Source organism: Sparassis crispa (assembly GCF_003851025.1).
Source record: "Sparassis crispa DNA, contig_000007F, whole genome shotgun sequence".
Classification (NCBI taxonomy): Eukaryota; Fungi; Basidiomycota; class Agaricomycetes; order Polyporales; family Sparassidaceae; genus Sparassis; species Sparassis crispa.
Genome location: NW_020939754.1, coordinates 169,202 through 185,280, shown reverse-complemented (window position 1 = coordinate 185,280; position 16,079 = coordinate 169,202). Strand labels below are relative to the sequence as shown.

General features: G+C 51.2%; 10 protein-coding genes across 10 annotated transcripts; 6 read left to right on the top strand and 4 right to left on the bottom strand.

Annotated features, from left to right (window-relative positions):
- Window positions 1-603: 603 nt before the first annotated feature.
- Window positions 604-2,386, top strand: SCP_0800580 (hypothetical protein; the record flags this gene model as incomplete). The annotated part of the gene is made up of 5 exons (XM_027760653.1): window positions 604-692; window positions 743-783; window positions 843-1,444; window positions 1,492-1,908; window positions 1,958-2,386. 5 exons carry the CDS (start codon window positions 604-606, stop codon window positions 2,384-2,386), a joined length of 1,578 nt encoding a protein of 525 aa, XP_027616454.1.
- Window positions 2,387-3,638: 1,252 nt separating this feature from the next.
- SCP_0800570 (hypothetical protein) lies at window positions 3,639-4,870 on the top strand (the record flags this gene model as incomplete). Its single annotated transcript, XM_027760652.1, has 2 exons — window positions 3,639-4,625; window positions 4,676-4,870. The coding sequence occupies 2 exons, from the start codon at window positions 3,639-3,641 to the stop codon at window positions 4,868-4,870; spliced, it is 1,182 nt and encodes a 393-aa protein (XP_027616453.1).
- Window positions 4,871-5,244: 374 nt separating this feature from the next.
- SCP_0800560 (hypothetical protein) lies at window positions 5,245-5,568 on the bottom strand (the record flags this gene model as incomplete). Its single annotated transcript, XM_027760651.1, has 2 exons — window positions 5,245-5,486; window positions 5,553-5,568. 2 exons carry the CDS (start codon window positions 5,566-5,568, stop codon window positions 5,245-5,247), a joined length of 258 nt encoding a protein of 85 aa, XP_027616452.1.
- Window positions 5,569-6,310: 742 nt separating this feature from the next.
- SCP_0800550 (hypothetical protein) lies at window positions 6,311-6,653 on the bottom strand (the record flags this gene model as incomplete). Its single annotated transcript, XM_027760650.1, has 2 exons — window positions 6,311-6,586; window positions 6,630-6,653. 2 exons carry the CDS (start codon window positions 6,651-6,653, stop codon window positions 6,311-6,313), a joined length of 300 nt encoding a protein of 99 aa, XP_027616451.1.
- Window positions 6,654-7,289: 636 nt separating this feature from the next.
- SCP_0800540 (hypothetical protein) lies at window positions 7,290-7,520 on the top strand (the record flags this gene model as incomplete). The annotated part of the gene is made up of 1 exon (XM_027760649.1): window positions 7,290-7,520. The coding sequence occupies one exon, from the start codon at window positions 7,290-7,292 to the stop codon at window positions 7,518-7,520; it is 231 nt and encodes a 76-aa protein (XP_027616450.1).
- Window positions 7,521-8,422: 902 nt separating this feature from the next.
- On the top strand, window positions 8,423-9,624 carry SCP_0800530 (hypothetical protein; the record flags this gene model as incomplete). Its single annotated transcript, XM_027760648.1, has 4 exons — window positions 8,423-8,449; window positions 8,504-8,588; window positions 8,638-9,530; window positions 9,586-9,624. 4 exons carry the CDS (start codon window positions 8,423-8,425, stop codon window positions 9,622-9,624), a joined length of 1,044 nt encoding a protein of 347 aa, XP_027616449.1.
- A 29-nt stretch (window positions 9,625-9,653) lies between these two features.
- SCP_0800520 (hypothetical protein) lies at window positions 9,654-10,780 on the top strand (the record flags this gene model as incomplete). The annotated part of the gene is made up of 6 exons (XM_027760647.1): window positions 9,654-9,695; window positions 9,744-9,928; window positions 10,049-10,099; window positions 10,150-10,274; window positions 10,323-10,358; window positions 10,407-10,780. The coding sequence occupies 6 exons, from the start codon at window positions 9,654-9,656 to the stop codon at window positions 10,778-10,780; spliced, it is 813 nt and encodes a 270-aa protein (XP_027616448.1).
- An 870-nt stretch (window positions 10,781-11,650) lies between these two features.
- SCP_0800510 (hypothetical protein) lies at window positions 11,651-12,109 on the bottom strand (the record flags this gene model as incomplete). The annotated part of the gene is made up of 2 exons (XM_027760646.1): window positions 11,651-12,037; window positions 12,089-12,109. The coding sequence occupies 2 exons, from the start codon at window positions 12,107-12,109 to the stop codon at window positions 11,651-11,653; spliced, it is 408 nt and encodes a 135-aa protein (XP_027616447.1).
- Window positions 12,110-13,529: 1,420 nt separating this feature from the next.
- On the bottom strand, window positions 13,530-14,209 carry SCP_0800500 (hypothetical protein; the record flags this gene model as incomplete). The annotated part of the gene is made up of 4 exons (XM_027760645.1): window positions 13,530-13,577; window positions 13,631-13,823; window positions 13,880-14,011; window positions 14,073-14,209. 4 exons carry the CDS (start codon window positions 14,207-14,209, stop codon window positions 13,530-13,532), a joined length of 510 nt encoding a protein of 169 aa, XP_027616446.1.
- A 162-nt stretch (window positions 14,210-14,371) lies between these two features.
- On the top strand, window positions 14,372-15,309 carry SCP_0800490 (hypothetical protein; the record flags this gene model as incomplete). The annotated part of the gene is made up of 4 exons (XM_027760644.1): window positions 14,372-14,658; window positions 14,713-14,841; window positions 14,905-15,136; window positions 15,190-15,309. The coding sequence occupies 4 exons, from the start codon at window positions 14,372-14,374 to the stop codon at window positions 15,307-15,309; spliced, it is 768 nt and encodes a 255-aa protein (XP_027616445.1).
- Window positions 15,310-16,079: the final 770 nt, after the last annotated feature.

Here is a 16,079-nt window from a genome sequence, read left to right as displayed (position 1 = left end):
GATGGGTGCCGGGCCGGTGGTGGGGGCGGTGGCGGCAGTGCAGACTCTGCGGTAGGTTCATCTGTGAGTGCATCCTTCAAAGTTAATTCAAAGATCCAGTCTGCTAGTTCGTCACCTTCGAGCACAGAAGACGTCTGGTACTTTTGGAAGTAAATATTTCTTATGTGTTTTTGTTAATTGCTTACCTTCTTGCGTCTTCCGTCTGCTCTCTGATGCGCGTGGAGCATATTCCAATCTCTAAACTGACCCTGACAGTTGAACGTTTTGCAGTAGCACGGCCGTGCTCGGCCTGCACCCTTCGTCGCGGGCATGAGATCAGGGCTGGATCACTAAGGGGCAGATGCTTGTGATATTTATAGACACATGTTTATAGACAGGCAGCAAATTTAGCGTAAGTTTTACACGATTGCATTGTGATATGAAAATCGCTAATCTCGTTACATCCATTGTTCACGGAGCGGCTGAGAAGGTCGAATAGACATGCGAACTTCCGATAAGTTCCCCATTGTTGCGTTGTAGTTTGACAGTCGCTGGTCACAAGGCACAGTGTTGTGGTGCGAGATATGAGCAGGCGAACGTGAGAGGACGGGCAAGTCACCTGCGATGTCGCAGCCTTCCAGTGTGCTCACTGCCGACAAGGACGGCTGGTATAGGCCAGCCATCAATACAGACGCAGGAGTCCAGTCAACTTTGTGAGTGTAGTCGCATATCGCGTGGGTACGTTGGCTTACATTCACGATAGTATGGCTCTGCGGAATGACTTGGCAGAGGAATTCACCGTAGGTAAGAATATTTCTCTTCTACGACCTTGTCGAACTTAACGCTGTTCGCCCCTGATGTAGAGAGAATGCTCTGTCCCCACCCTACAATTCCCGGGTCGTTCATAGATTCTCATGAGGGACTCGCCGCCAGCACTCATATGGACGAAGTGCAGCCTGCTCCCCTTCAGGTGGACAAGGCACAAGGCGCTCCTCCTGGCTTGGATGGTTCAGTCCCTCAGCTAGGGTCTGTCGGTCCTAAATCCCTGCCTTTGCTTGCCCCTACGCATCACATTGAGCCGCGGCAACCTACTTCGCCCCCTGTGAACATTGGAGGAATGGCAAAGGAATCCCTGGCACCTGCGCCGACAGTTGAGGTCACAGCCATGCAACAGCTGGTCGAATTTATCGGCCTCGCTGTCGATCAATCAGTGCAGAAGGCACTTTCCAACTTCACTCCGGTACTCGAATGCCAGAACGAGATCATTAGGCAGTTGGCCCCTCTGGCTACGCTTTTACCATCGGTGCGGGCATCGACGTCTGCCAAGAACGAAGGGCAGTCCACTGTCTCCCACTCCACGCCGAATGGTGAATATGATGGCGGAGAGGAGGATAAGGACGATTGCGATGATGCGCCGATCTCGCGTGTCAAGCGCTCCAGAGGAGAACGTGATAACGTCTTTCATGTGAGTAGCACGCTTATAGCTTATTCTCGTTCTGAATTAACCTACAGGATCGCTTTCGAGAATACCTGAAGGTGAAAGGTCTTCTACCGAAGGCTCGAGACAGCCCCCTCTCTCCGGTCCCGAAGCCGGAAATCATGCAAGCATGGCACGATGGCGAGGGGGATGGTCCCGATGTCACCGCTCCCCTGATCGAGTGGTCGTTGCTGCTGAGTTCTGCATGGAACAAGGAGGTGATCCACATCGTCACTGAGGAGTTTCTCAAGCAGGTAGCAGGAGGCGAGCACCCACCGCTTGTGTCCGATCCAGCGTGGACAATCACGACGGCATCACAGTGTTGCCTGTGCAAGCTGCAGAACGGGCCTCACAAGCGATTCACAGAAGTGGAATTAATGGAGGACGAAGAAGTGGAGTCAGCGAGGAACACTGCAAAGAAGCAATGTAGGAAGAACAGTCGCAGGGAGACGGTACGTCATCTCAGTCTTTGATTTCGATTTGACTTATATATATTTGAAGGTGTATAAACGGTGCGGTGACATCATCGAGGTCAACCTTCAAGACAATCTGGCAATCTGGGGAAAAGTCAAGATTATCCACATGGCCTTAGGTCAAGGAGGCATGAGTTCGGATGAGACCGATGGCGAGTATACTCGTCGCAACGACAAGAAAGTTCGACGTGTTTGCTTGCCATGGCGCCATCCCTCTCTTGCTGCATTTTACAGGAATGTCGATTCTTATGAGGATGTGCACCCACTTCATCTCACAGAACAAGGCAATTACTCGCTGTCTCGCATCTTTGAAGCAAATGCGTCGTCATCGTCCAAGAGAAAGCCGATCACGCAGTTGCCGAAGAACTTCTACAACCCCGACTGGATGAAGACTATCACTGTGCTCAGCGCAGTACCCTACGGTTCAAACTGGCATTCGAAATACCTGACCTCATAAGAAGCGTCTTTGTGTGTCGTCATTTGCTGGCTCACGTGTGAACCATAGCCAGAATTCACGGCGAGGAGAAACTAATGATATGGACTTAGGCAAATTACCTTCCACGGTGATCGCGGATGCGCTGACAGATCACATCGGTTGTAGTAATTGATCGAAATACTATTGTCATGTGTAGCTCCATGCAGAGAATTCTGAGTTCTGAAGCTTCCCGAGCTGCCAAGCTGATCCGACGGTCAATGATTCTGTGCGCATCGCCATCTCATTATCCCTTATCGGTCCCGTCCAGATATGCAGCGTTATTGTTCTCGTCATTGGCTGAAACACAATGGTGGATCCCCAGGTGAGCTGATGCGCCTGTTCACATGCTCTGTTCGTGAACTAATCATTCGGTGCCACCATGGGCACTGCTGGACCGGTTGTGCATTGTCCGCGGTGAATCAATGGTAAGTCTTCCATTGTCCGCTTCAGATCTCCATTGTTCTCACTGCTTCATCACTCACCCCGCTGAAGTCTTGGATGCGCTATGCGCTGGTCGCTCTCGAGCATATTTAACTTCGAAAGAATCTCCATCCCACACTGTCCCATGGGCTCAAATTATAGCACGCTTCGCTCCGGTTCCCCAAGCATACTTGGGAAACGGTCTACTCTCGATGATGCTCTTGATGCACTGCCAGCGAAAAGGCTCATGTCAGAAGTAAGCTTTCTGCATCCTCTGACCTGCAAGCACATATACCAATGATCACAGTTCTTGCACGCCTTGAACCGTTGCACAAAGCAACAGCGCTGTGGATTTGTCGAAGATGCCCAGGTACGAGTTCTATGCTTTTCATGCCAGTAGTGTACTCATTGTTTAACCTTTAGGTTTTGTCCAAGCGTCGCCATGAGGAGGATGATTCGCAGCGTCACAAGAAACTTAAAGAAGACGATTCCAATTCACAGACTGATAAGAGGGTTGTTGTGCATGCGGTACGGTCTGCATCGTGCAGTCAGTATTCAGACTGATGCACTTTCTCAGACACATCGTCCAGTCAATTCAAAGCACGTATTTCCCTTTTTGATGCTCCCAGTCGAGCTAGGCAATATCATTTTCCATATTTTGGTGAACGATCGTGACATGTTATACACACTTTCACTTGTGTCTGGGCTTCTCCGAGTCTATGTACTGCCGCTCTATCTAAAGGCCGCAGGCTTCATTGATTCCTCGAACAATGTCGGTCCAGTCATAACTTATGAGCACACATGGCCCGTCATCATGTGGTGCGGCATGCAAGGCCTTCCTACTCCCCCATCTATGTGGATCCGTATCATCGCGAATGCAGCAATGGCCAAATGCCAGCTTTATGGGTTGGCGAGATTCTTCATCTCGAGTCGTACCCAGCTCGCTATATCCAACATTGTCATCGAGCTCCACAACGCGCAGCTCGCTCTAGCCACATGCAAGTTCCTACAGACCGTGGCCTCGTCAGGGGTGTCGCACCTATGTCTGAAGTTGCGCTTGTCTAGCGATCTTCGAGCTATCGAGTCTCCTGAAGACATCCCTGTCGTCAACTCCGGTCTATTTTATCCTTGTCTGCAGAAGATGCAGGTCAAATCTGCCGTATTCTTCTCCACGGAGTACATTAGTTGGACGGTTCACACCCTCAACAGTGCAGCACTCACTGTGCTCGATCTCCAGCTCGACAACAGAGGTTCACCATCGTGGCGTCTTATTTTACCTCACCTCCACATGGAGCATCTGGAAACCCTCTACATCGATGGTGCGCTACCCATCAACACAATTTTCTGTTTCCTCCTTCATCATCCCAGCATACGTGAGCTCCAGATTGGTCACTTTACTCGCCCTGGTTTCCTCCCCTACGCCGCCCATCCACCTAATATGGACCACCTCGAAGTCCTCGCAGGTTCTCATGACTACATAATCCCCTTACTTGCGCGGGGTCTTCCTGCACTGCAGCGTCTTGCGGTCATACCGGATCATCCTTCCGCGATTGGCCTATTTCTCGATTCCGAGCTCCGAGGGGTGATAAACAGTGCTCGACGCTGTACGCGTCTCCAAGAGCTCGACATTGCCCTTCCCTGTGGTTACATCGCACAGCCAGAATCCGACTCGTTCTTCATTGTAGACGACCCACAACACCTTCGCACGGAACGCAGTCTTTCGAACGTGCGCACGATCACCATCCGCGCTACATGGGACGCAGACAAATTTACCTTATCTTCAACTCATCTGAGTGTTCTTGTAAGTTGCCCATTTCATTCGTTGCTTCGCCGCCATTCACATCAGCACAGAACAGCTTACTGGGGTGGCTAGATCTCTTTCCTTCGGTACGACACTTGCGTATAGTCGAGGGGCACAGCGTCAAGTTAGACGCCGATCGACGTGCACAAGTCACTCAATTGTATCGTGCTTGTCCTTACCTAGAAGATATATCGATGTATGCGGGGGATAGGCACCTGGCGGAGTGTTGGAAGCGCGAGATCTGACGTATTTCCATGTCATGTATGTGTAAAGAAGTCAATGCCATTGAGCTTGCCGATGATTGTCTTGCGAGATCAGCCTCCAACCTGAAGACTTTCCACGACTTCCGAAGGTCATTTCAGGCACAGTAAATAAAAGTACAACAAATGCGGCCGACAATCACGACGATTGTCTTGCGAGATCAGCCTCCAACCTTAAGACTTTCCACAACTTCCGAAGGTCATTTCAGGCACAGTAAACAAAAGTACAACAAACGCGGCCGACAATCATACAGAACCCCCGCGGAATGCCCCACACCCGACTGCCTCCCAGTAACCTTGTGCACATCTGATCAGTCAGGTTATCTACCGATATAAATCACTCATCTTAAGGACTTACGTTAGACCGCCTCAGTAACATTGGAGAAGGGCGGCGCGGAGGAGGGCGGTGCGGCGGAGGGCGGTGCGGCGGAGGGCGGCATGGTGGAGGGCGGCGCGGAGGGCGATACCCCTCCGGTGTTGATACCAAGGGCCGCACGAATGATCTCCACGGCCCGCTGCACCTTCAGTGCGATAGCCTCAGTCTGACTTACGTCGGCGCTAAGGGCCCGAATCTGGTTCTGTAAGTCACTGATGGAGGGTGCTGAGGCCACAGCAGTGCAAACAATGTTAATATCGATTCACGTCAAAATGTATAATCATCACTTACGACCACGATTAGCCATGAGGATCAGTTTGGACAGTAGTGGGGGGATGGTGGTGGTGGTGGTGGTGGTATGCTCCGAACGTGAGATGGGGAAAGACTCGGAGACACCGCAATATATATAGGCATACCCCTCATGGGTCCCACGTGCCATGAAATTTATAATCTGACAGATCCAAAACAATAGACGCATTTCCACGAATTTCGCATCACGTACTCTGGGGTAAGAGAGGGTTCCCCATAGTACGCGAAGCGAAATTGTCTACTGTTTCCTCGAAAGGTAGCTCCAGACTTATGGCAGCTTCAGACTTATGGTATAGTTATGTCCACTTCAAACGAATTTATTTTCAGCAAGGATTATAGAAAACTTATTTAATCTATCTTTAAATGTCCACATCGCCGAGCGGCACTTTGCGCACGCATGTACCTCACCTCGCCCGTCTTCTCATCACGAGTCACGCAGATGGCCTGGCAGAATGAATCAACGAGGTCCTTCGTGGTCTATACTTATCCTGTCGAGTCTCACACGCGACCTTCGCAGCCTTCGCGGGTGCCCGCCTAACGGAAGGACTAGAGATAATTCTCCGTCCGCAAATGGAGCGCAAGATACATTAATATTGAGCGAGGTACACGACATGAACAGCGAAACCAACGCCCCCCACAAGCAGCTCAGGCACCTGGGAATAGTGAATACAGGTGTCATCAATAGGATTTTGATCCACGTATGCACCGTAAGGGGGAGGGGGAGGGGTGCTCAATGATCCTCACTCGGCGCGGACCAGCGCAGCCAGGTCGGCTGTAGCCTCTGCAAACTCTCGAACATGAACTGCACGTCGTCCTGACTGTTCAACTCGGAGCTCCATGGTCTTCATCTCCTTCTCTAAGATAAGGATCAGCTGCATTAATTTTTGTTGTTCACGCTTCAGGTCCTCGATCTCCTCCAGTAAGGATGTGCGCGTGTCCGACGAAGGTGGACGGGATGTGCTCACCACGTCTGTCTCGGTACTAGATTTTGGACATTGGACCGGGGACACGGAGACCTGTAGGTGAGTAACGTCAGCAACTGAAATGTGGACAGCGAACTTCCGCATCCACCTTGTCTGACATATTTGCAGCCGACTTTTCGAAATTCTGAGGGAGTAGCATGGACAGCAAAATCCAGGATGGATGGCGATGGGTTCGCGTTATCAGCCTGGCAGCAGCAGGCAGGATATATAAAGGCAACATACCTGGGATTAGAAGCGTCGTGCCAGATGGTTCCACGAATACCTGTCGCGGAAGTCAACGAGAAGCACGGTGTCAGCACGGAATTCATGTAAGCGATGTGCGTAGAGCACTCACATGGTACGCTCAGGTGGTCGATCCTCGTAATTTCTGACCATTCCATGAATACGCGCCAGGTATTGTAGAAAGCGGAGACGTCGAGACCTTGACGAAGGACCAGTATTTGCGAGTGATTGTTATGTAGCATCTGTAATATCTGTATAGCCAGAGTGAGCCGTGGATGATGCGTCCATGGGCAACAACGTACGGTTCCGGGCTTTCAAGCAGAGCCAATATTGGCCTGTGGGTTGTTCTAGCAGCTCAGGCGCCAATTAATGGTGCATTTTCGTGGTTCTTATGTTTATGTTTGGTACAAACCCGATATGGCGCTCAATCATCAGAGATGTGGCTCGGATGGCTATGATACAGGTTCTAATACAATGTATACTATCGGCCCCTAATTCAAACAGGCACGGCGGCATGCACGAGAATGGCTCAGCAAGGAAGAGGGCACCTGCGCAGAAGAGGGCGTTACGAGGAAGCCCTCAGGGCATCGAAGTGGGCGAGGAAAAGGGCGGCGACGACGGGACTGGAGCAGAAGAGGGCGATGGCGTCGACAACGACAATGGCGAGGAGGGCATGGGCGAGGAGGAGGAGGCAGACACGGCGATGGAAGAACTGGCCGATATCGCAGGGATGATGGAAATTTGAAGGCAAGGAAGAAGGCGCCCAAATTCTGGACAGCGGCCAGATGGCGCATGCGGTCTATTTGTGCGAGACAAACAGAGGCTGAGAAGCGGCTCGTGACAAGCGGCTCGTGACAAGTGGCCCGTGATGTGTGGCTGCCTTATTTGCGCGGGACAAAGTGACGGGATGCGTCAAAACTCCACTGGAGGTGGAATGGGCGTTTCTTTCCTCTTGTTCTCGTTCCACCACCATCTCTCGGCCGTAGCGCTTGTCATTCACTATGTGGCCTGGAGCCTTTAGTAACGTTGTAGTGTAGTTCGCTCTCTTTTGTAGTTTCATTGTTATTTATTCTTGTGGGGTCCTCGTTATCTTTAGCTATAGTATAGATAGCCAAGCTGCCGGACGGTTTGTTTTATCGCCCTTTTGCGCCGGTTGCATACCAGAGTGGGATACAATCGAATTGCAGCCGATTTGGTTATTGATTACCTTACGCGTAAGAATTTCTGAAGACCCTTGACATTAACGCACCCATGCGGTTACAGCCAGATCGCGCCAGGTTGATTGTACACGCTGAGGTTGATAGGCTGACAGGCTGACAATAATGTATGTGCACGATATGGACGAAGGGCGGTGTAGCTATACTGACATGTTTCTCAATGTATAGGAGAATGCGGCGCTTGTGCATGCTCACGCACAACTGCAGGAGCAGCCGCTACGTCGGAAATCTTCTCGGTGACACCTCATCACCAGCAGTGCGACGTTGAAGGACATTGCGCGTGTTACTCGGAAGTAATTGTACATGTGGGCTGATTGGTGATGAACGCCTCGTGGTCGAAGCCTCGTGTACTCCAAGCGACGTCTCATAAGATACGATTGCTCAAATCTAATGGACACTATCCCGACCTCTCGGTACCACTGACGCTGCCATGTCTTCAAAGTGTGCGTGGAAAGCGGTAAGTACTGCAGTCGGTTCTTACATTTTCAATCCTCATGCATGGAATGCCAAGAACCCATACTTGGATATCGAGGCTATCGTCGACAACGACGAGGAGGAGGAGGAGGAGGAAGAAGAAGAAGAGGAGGAGGAACTGGGTAAGTGTCTCAGCTGCATTATTGGATATATCTTACAGCTTGTTTCCAGCCGAGTTGCTCGCCGACGTCCAATGCACTCAACAAGCTCGGGCGCGTCTTGATAATGCATGTGTCGGCGACGATGCTGCTGATGCAGAAGCCATGGCCCGGTCTATTACGGAGAGAGACATGGCGGCTAGACGTGCACAGCGGGCCTCGCAGTCGGGTGGGGCAGTCGTCTCTCTTGCCCCCGATGAAATCCACCTTCAAGCCATGGAAAATGGTTTCCTCTCTCCTTGGGTGTGCATCTCGCGTGGTACATATAAGCACGATGTGGCCTTTGTGGAGTCGCGAGAGGACTCTCTCCTCCGCGTCTGGGTGGTTCTGCGCTTGCCTACTACAAAAAAGCGGCAGCACAGAAGAACTTCTCAGCAACCGATGCCGCCAGCATTACTGAAGGAGTTGTTCAGAGAGGCTGTGACAGAAAGCGAAGGTGATCGGCTGATACATATTCTCAAGGGCAAGAAGTTCAAAGGCGGCCTCCTGCAGCTCGAACTCACTTTGGACCGGGTGACTTTCGACGTCCACGCGACTCGAAATGACGTATTCATCTTTAATGCGGCGAAATTCATGCCAAAGACAGCGATAGCGAAGCTCATTCTATTCTGTGTTGACTTCGAACCGGCTGCAGGCACACGTGTGATCGTTATACAGGGCGAGCAATGCTGCCTCATCGGTGTCGTGCATTCAGTCATTAACGGACAGGCTACGCTAACCAATCTCTACCACGAGAAGTTGGATGACGAACTTTCGTCGCTCGTGCTACCTGTAACTCAGTTACACCCCCTTTGGGCAGTTGGCGATGCAGTCAAAGTTAAGACGGGCCTCCATGCGGGCTTGGAAGGGCAAGTGATTGCCGTGGATGATTTCGATGTCACGATTGTTCACGCGAACAAAGTCGAGGTACGTTGTGCACTTCTCATGCAATTGCAATCCTTAATAGCGGAACTTTCCTCAGCATGTATGTTCTACGTACGACGATGCTTCCAAGTACTGAACTTTTCTCAGCGAACTAGAAACCCAATAATGGGAGTCTTTCATACTTCTTCTGTGTTGGAAACCTCTGAGGTATGTCCCACCACCTGCGACGTTATCGATGCTCAAAACTCAATATAGCATCATGTGTTACCCTGGGATCTCTTACTCACAGAGTCCGAGGCGGAATGGACCTCGATACAGCCGTCGGTGATAGTATCAAGGCCGGGAGAGCAGCGCCCCTCACGCTCTGAGACGCAAACGGAGGAAGAGGTGGAGATGGAGCTTGCCCTCAAGCATCCTGACCGACGGAATCCCGACATCGGGTGAGCAGTGCGTGTCAACAAAGGCCCTTTGAAGGGATTTGTGGGCACATTGCGAAACGTAAACGTCACGTACCACGGCGATTACGAGGTTGAGCTTGAAGCCAAGCTTTTAACCTCGAGGGGCGTCCTCTTGTTCCGAAAGCCCGAGATCGCATTCCGGTCAGAAGAAAGGTAAGATTCATTACTTGTAGTTCTGGTCATATCTAACTGCCTCATTGCAGGGGCAACATCGACACGGCAGAGCATGGTCCGCTCCCTGAGCGGCCTCGGACCCCATTGGGCCACGAATTAGAACCCGCGTCACACGACACAGATTCGGTGTGGGCATATTCGGTGGAACTTGATGGTGCGTAACCGCGCCACCACTACCGAGCGTCCGCTGAATCCACATTAGGACCTGATGGATCGATGTCTTCAGTCGAACCTAATGGTGCGTAGCCTCATCATCAACACAAAATGTCCACTGAATTCACATCAGGACCCAATGGATGGATGCTAGATGCAGCTGTGGCACCTGCGTTCCATACTTATCACTTCAAGTTCATGTGCACAGCCGGTCAACTCCGAGACAAGCTGATGACCACGGTGAAGGGAGCCTCCCCAGTGGACGGCAAGGTGCGATGCGAATACCGGACGCGAAAGCTGGAATATGCCGATGTCTCTCTCCAAGACCTCGCCATATTGCGACCAGGCCCTGGCGATTATGCGATCATGTGTAAGCGTGGCCCCAACTTCGGAGCGTACGGCAAAACGATGCAGGGCGTGGCAGACCCGCTTGTTCTAGTACTGGAAGAAGGCGGCAGGACGCTTAGGGTGGATAGGGATGACTTGGCCCAGCTTGTGTGCAAATAAGTGGTTTCCTCGTAATTTTACGTGCTGTTCCTGTCCCTTGCCCCTCGTCGTTGCATCCTGCGCTGTTTGTCGATGTCCTGTCGTTTGCCACTTTCTCATTATATACAGTTAATGTACTTCCTTTGATCGAACTTGTGCTTGTGCTTGTGCGATCTCCCACGACCAGTTGAAAAGCCGCTGAGCGGTACACTTGGCGATCCAATGACCACTAAGCGGCCATTGAGTGTGCCACTCGTCAAGCCGCTTAGCGGCGCTATGGGTGTCCGACCTCCTTACAGTTTGAATATTAGGTCGAGGGTGTGAGGCCCTGACATCTCACCTCATATATAGACTCTAATGTCAAATGTCAAATGATCATACATTGTAACTTTGTGTCGCCCTTATACTAGTTCGATATTTAATCTGTTGTCTGCCCTGAAAGGTATAATGTCGATCAGAATTTCTTCCCACCGGACATGCCGAACGAGACCTAAAATTTTCGGACGAATGTTATATGGTAACATAGCCATTTGCGAACATTGTATATGTCGCAATATCACACATTATCAATGTGTGATTTGGGTATCGCATGCCCAGACATCAGGCCTTACATTGTAAACATATTTTCGACCGTCGGAGCTACATACGGGCCGTCATACATGTACAATGTTAGGCCGGATGTTCCCACAATGTAAGGAACTTAGATATTAGTCCCCATCTCCGGTGAGTAGACTAGGTACGAAATAAACTCACGGGATCATAAGCTAGTAGGAAACATTTCCGCGGTGGAAAGGAGTGGAGAGCCGCTGTACGAGAGACGAACAGCGCGTGACATCGTGTCATGAAATGACGGTGAGTGGGAGTCGGAAAGCCGCCGCCGCAACCGACCACTCAGGCGGCGGCGCGCGCGTTCGCGCCCATGTTCACGCTGCTGCTTGCAGAGGGCACCGACATGACCTGCATCGATGCCCAGCTGTGCGCGATCTCCAGGCTGTTCTTCAGGAGAGACCTCCAATGCTTCGCGATGTCAGTGTCCTTCGAGTGCGTGTACCACACGCCACGCTTGTGGTATCGGAATGCACCATTCGCATCCGCTCGTTCAAGATTCCCATCGAAATACGAGTGAGCGGCGGCGGCATCGCAAGCACTCTGATCCGCCCGTCTTGCCTTGAGCTTGTCGAGGATTTGCTGATAGCGCAGCCGCTCTCCATTCTCGTTGCTGTAGACCTCCCAGAATGCGTCGTCGGAGCCGAGCTCGTCACGCTCCTCGACAATAAACTTCTGAAAGGGGTCAGTGGAGGGAGAGGGATAAGTGGGAATGCAACATACCTTCCAGTTCCCCCATTCCATCCTCACTTGGCCCCATGCCTTCTCCTTGCCAGGCACACTGCTCTTCTTCTTGTAGAAGAGGTCCTAGTACTTGATGGGGATACCGCGTCCGGTGTTGATGGGAATTCGGAGCACGGTGGAGGAGTGCCACTCTCGGAAGAGCCTCGGAATGTCGTCGGAGAAGTGGATACTGGGCGGATCCGGCACTTGAGTCTTGTCGAATGCGAAGTCTTCGCCACCAAGATTGACAACCTTGCGATTCTGAGGAAGTGTGGCTTGAGGAGTCGCGGAGGGAGCCGGCAGAGGAGTAAGATTGGAGGCATAAAGGGGCGCAGAACTTGGATTCCGTGGATGATGATGAAATCTGTGTATTTATACTGCAAGTAGGCGAGCAAGTGCACCGAGGAACAGTCACAAACATATACAAAAATACGCACTGGTAAGGGTTCTGTCTAGGAAGGATGTGGTCTGTGCTGCCATAAAGCAGCGGTGTCTTATGAGTACTGCGTTGGTCGGTGGTGGGGAGGTTGTAATGTCAAAGGGATGTGTCCGCGTGAGTAATCTAGATGTAGTCATAAGAGGATAGCATAGTGGGAAGTATATGTATAGCAATAAAAAAGAAAACGAAAGAACGCCTCGTCATCGTACTCTGCTCATCTTGAATCCTGCTACCCTGCAAGTTCGTGCGTGCATTCATTGTGCTTTGTTTGCCATATGGCTTGCCCGTCGTTTGAGGCAGTTCATACTCTGTCGGACGGGACGTGGACGCTGTCTGTTTTCCGAGCTGCAGCGGGTCGTGGGGCACTAGTCTTGCTGTTCGTCATTCTGTGGCTGTGCGAGAAAATCACCAGTCTTTGTGAAAGCACCAGTGCAGGAAATAAACTTAGCTAATGCCTTGATGCCGTTTGCAGTGCCAAGAATATCTGTGACCCGCATGTTCGGGAAGGGTTTTGACAGCAGATGTCGGTGTGCATGGTAACGTGCACAATCGAAGTAAGATTGGAGGCATAAAGGGGCGCAGAACTTGGATTCCGTGGAATTGTCGGCTGCTGAATGTTAATGACTGGTCTGGAAGGGACGAGAATGGGAGCATGGCAGACAGGAAGAGTCTGCACATGCGGCGGAGCAGGGGGGATCCTTGTACCGATCACGTTCGCAATTTTGCCCAACATGGATCGCTCGAACCGGTGAAACTCACGCCGGACCTGTGTGATAGGAACCAGCTGCACACAATTGGCAACTTGGGTTCAGCACAGCGGTACAGTAACATGATTTCGAAGGGAGAACCTACCTGGTGCTCCTGTTCTATGCCCTCTATGCCCTCTATCTCGACGTCATCAGCATCCTGTGGGCTCTCGTTATTTCTTGCAACAGTTGAGCCCTCCCTGGCTGACGGTGCAACCGGTCGTGCGGAATCTAGACTAGGGGTTGCGGCACGCTCTCATTCTTGTCTTCTGCCAGTGGCAGTGTCCCCAAGCACAGCATCAGACTGCAAGATTGCGGCGTTAGTGCATCATCACGAGCCGAAAGTCTGCAACGTACCCAAGTGTCGTTATGCGCAACAACAGAGTGCTGCAAAGGCTGAGGTACGCATAGATCTCCACTCCTCTTACACGGATACTCCACGACAGGTTCCCTCTCTCCGAAGAGGGTCACGATCCGCTTCGAGGAGTGTTTGTTCGCTCGGGAGCCTGTGTAGTCGCCCCTCTTGCGCTTCCGACTTGCCTGAAACAACCTGCGCGAAAAGATCAGTCACATAGACAGTGCTGCAGATTGAGATTCAGGACTCACCCCGCCCATTGCTCGGGATCATTGGCGAAGTCTCGGAGACGGGTTCGAAGCACTCTTCTGTTCCCGCTCACTGGCAGCCCATACTGTGCAAGATGCTGTTTCAAAATCTTGTTGGTAGGTGTGTTACCGGTGCTGGTGGGTATTTATAGCTGCTAAATCTCTCGGAAATTTGTTGATTCCGTCATGTACTCACATAGTGACCTCGGTCAGCTGGAGTTGATGGTCTCCTTCTCGGAGAGTCTGCCCAGGCAGCGGCAGCTTCAAAATCTCGGTCTCAGGTTCTGATTCATGAGAATGAGCGGAAGAATTTTTATTAGTATGGGGAGCCATATTGTAGAGTGGTACGAGCCATGGAACGAAACTGATCCATGTGCGTGCAGTCGATCATATGTATGGTGATCGGTCTGCGCTGTCAGAGCCGACCCACCTTGTTCGGCTACATACAACTCATAACTATCTTACATCTGACGGCAGCAGTTCATCCCTCACCTCATGGATCCACAGCATCTTCAGCAGCTGCCTGGTGCTGCAGCATGCCTACTGGAGGCTCAGATGGTCTGCTTCCAAGAAGTAGTTGATGAGCAGATTGAGGAGCAAGAGTCCATGGAGCAAGCTATGGATGTTGACAATCGTCTGGATGCTGACTCTCATTATCTGCGAGAGCCCGATCCTGTTCACAAGAAACAGAAGCTATCTGCTAGCAAGGAGAATCTCGTTGAGAATCTGAAAAAGGCTTCTGCTCATGTTATTGTGGAAAACATGCAGAACGAGTACCAAAGGTGAGTCTCATGTGACTTGAAGATCAAGATCCTGGACTCATATTTCCTCTGCAGAAATTGGACACAGTTCACCGAGTTCTGTGCTGAACTTGGGTATGTTGAGGAGCCCGAAGATGTTGACAATCTGTACCCGAACATTCCGAGTGATTTTCCAACGTGGATTGCTATCTGGATCATGAATAAGTAAGTGAACTACACTCATCCACTGAGCATTGAAGGGACCAAGATCATTGCCAACAATTTCAGGGCAGACGAGTTGGATGTGCGCACTGGAAAACCGAAGGACCCGTCCATTGCCCATGTTACCTATGGAACTGCTCAGAAGATGCGTGCTGCCATCAGTCATAAGTTCGGATGCCATTATGGGCTGGGTACTCAGCAGTGGATTGAGAATCCACTCAAGCTGGGAGAGTACATTGGGAATCCATCGCTGTTTGTGACCGTCTCGCAGTACATGGTCAGTCTGCGACGGCGTAAGGTGTGTACTCCACGTCAACATGTACCCAGTGCTGAGACCATAGCTATACACAGATTCGTGGAGGGGAGATTGTGACGAGCGCACGTGCTATTGACCAAGAGATGATGAGGATGCTGTGGGCCTTCAATATTGAGTTCCCACAAGAGCAGTATGCACCTGTGAGCCGAAAATGAAAGGCGGAGCAACCCAAGCAGTGGGCTGGATGGAGGGTGAGGCAAATGCTGCACCTTCTCTATGTTGTCTCCATGCTGTGTCTTCTGCAGTATGATGAGGCACTCAGGATCATGTGGAGTGATGTACATCTTGAGACGTGTGACGGCACCTCTCGTGTGCATCTTGACCTTCCCTTTCGCAAGACAGCTCAAAATGGAGGTGAGCAGCTTACTTGTGTTCTGCACTGTTTGATGTGGTTTGATAGTAGTAATCAGGCATCGCACCCTTCTATTTGTATCCAGACACAACATGGCCCTGGATGTGTCCAGTGCAAGCATTCACACAGTGGTGGGTGATATGTAGGGAACTAGGCATTGAGCCACAGGGTTATGTCTTCCGCAAGTGCATTGGGCAGGATGGGGTGGGTGTCAATGCAGGTGATGCAATGGTCAGTGTTTCCATCTTCAATCATGTTGGGCAGACTTACTGGTATGGCATTTATCTTAGTCAAATGACGCCTTCCTCGAGTGCTTCCGCAACAACCTCTGTGACATCAAGGTTGATCCTCGACCATACGGCACACATTCATTTCGCCGTGGTGGTTGCCAGTATCTTGCAATGGTGCTCCGCTGGCCGCTGCGGCACATCTGCACCTGGGGCGGATGGGCAGAAGACTTTGACAACCCGGGAACAATATTCAAATACCTCCTGTCTTGGACTGACACTCCGATGCTCGAGCGTCAAGACTATTTCAATCCAAAACGTGCGGAGAGCGATCCTTGCACAGCCT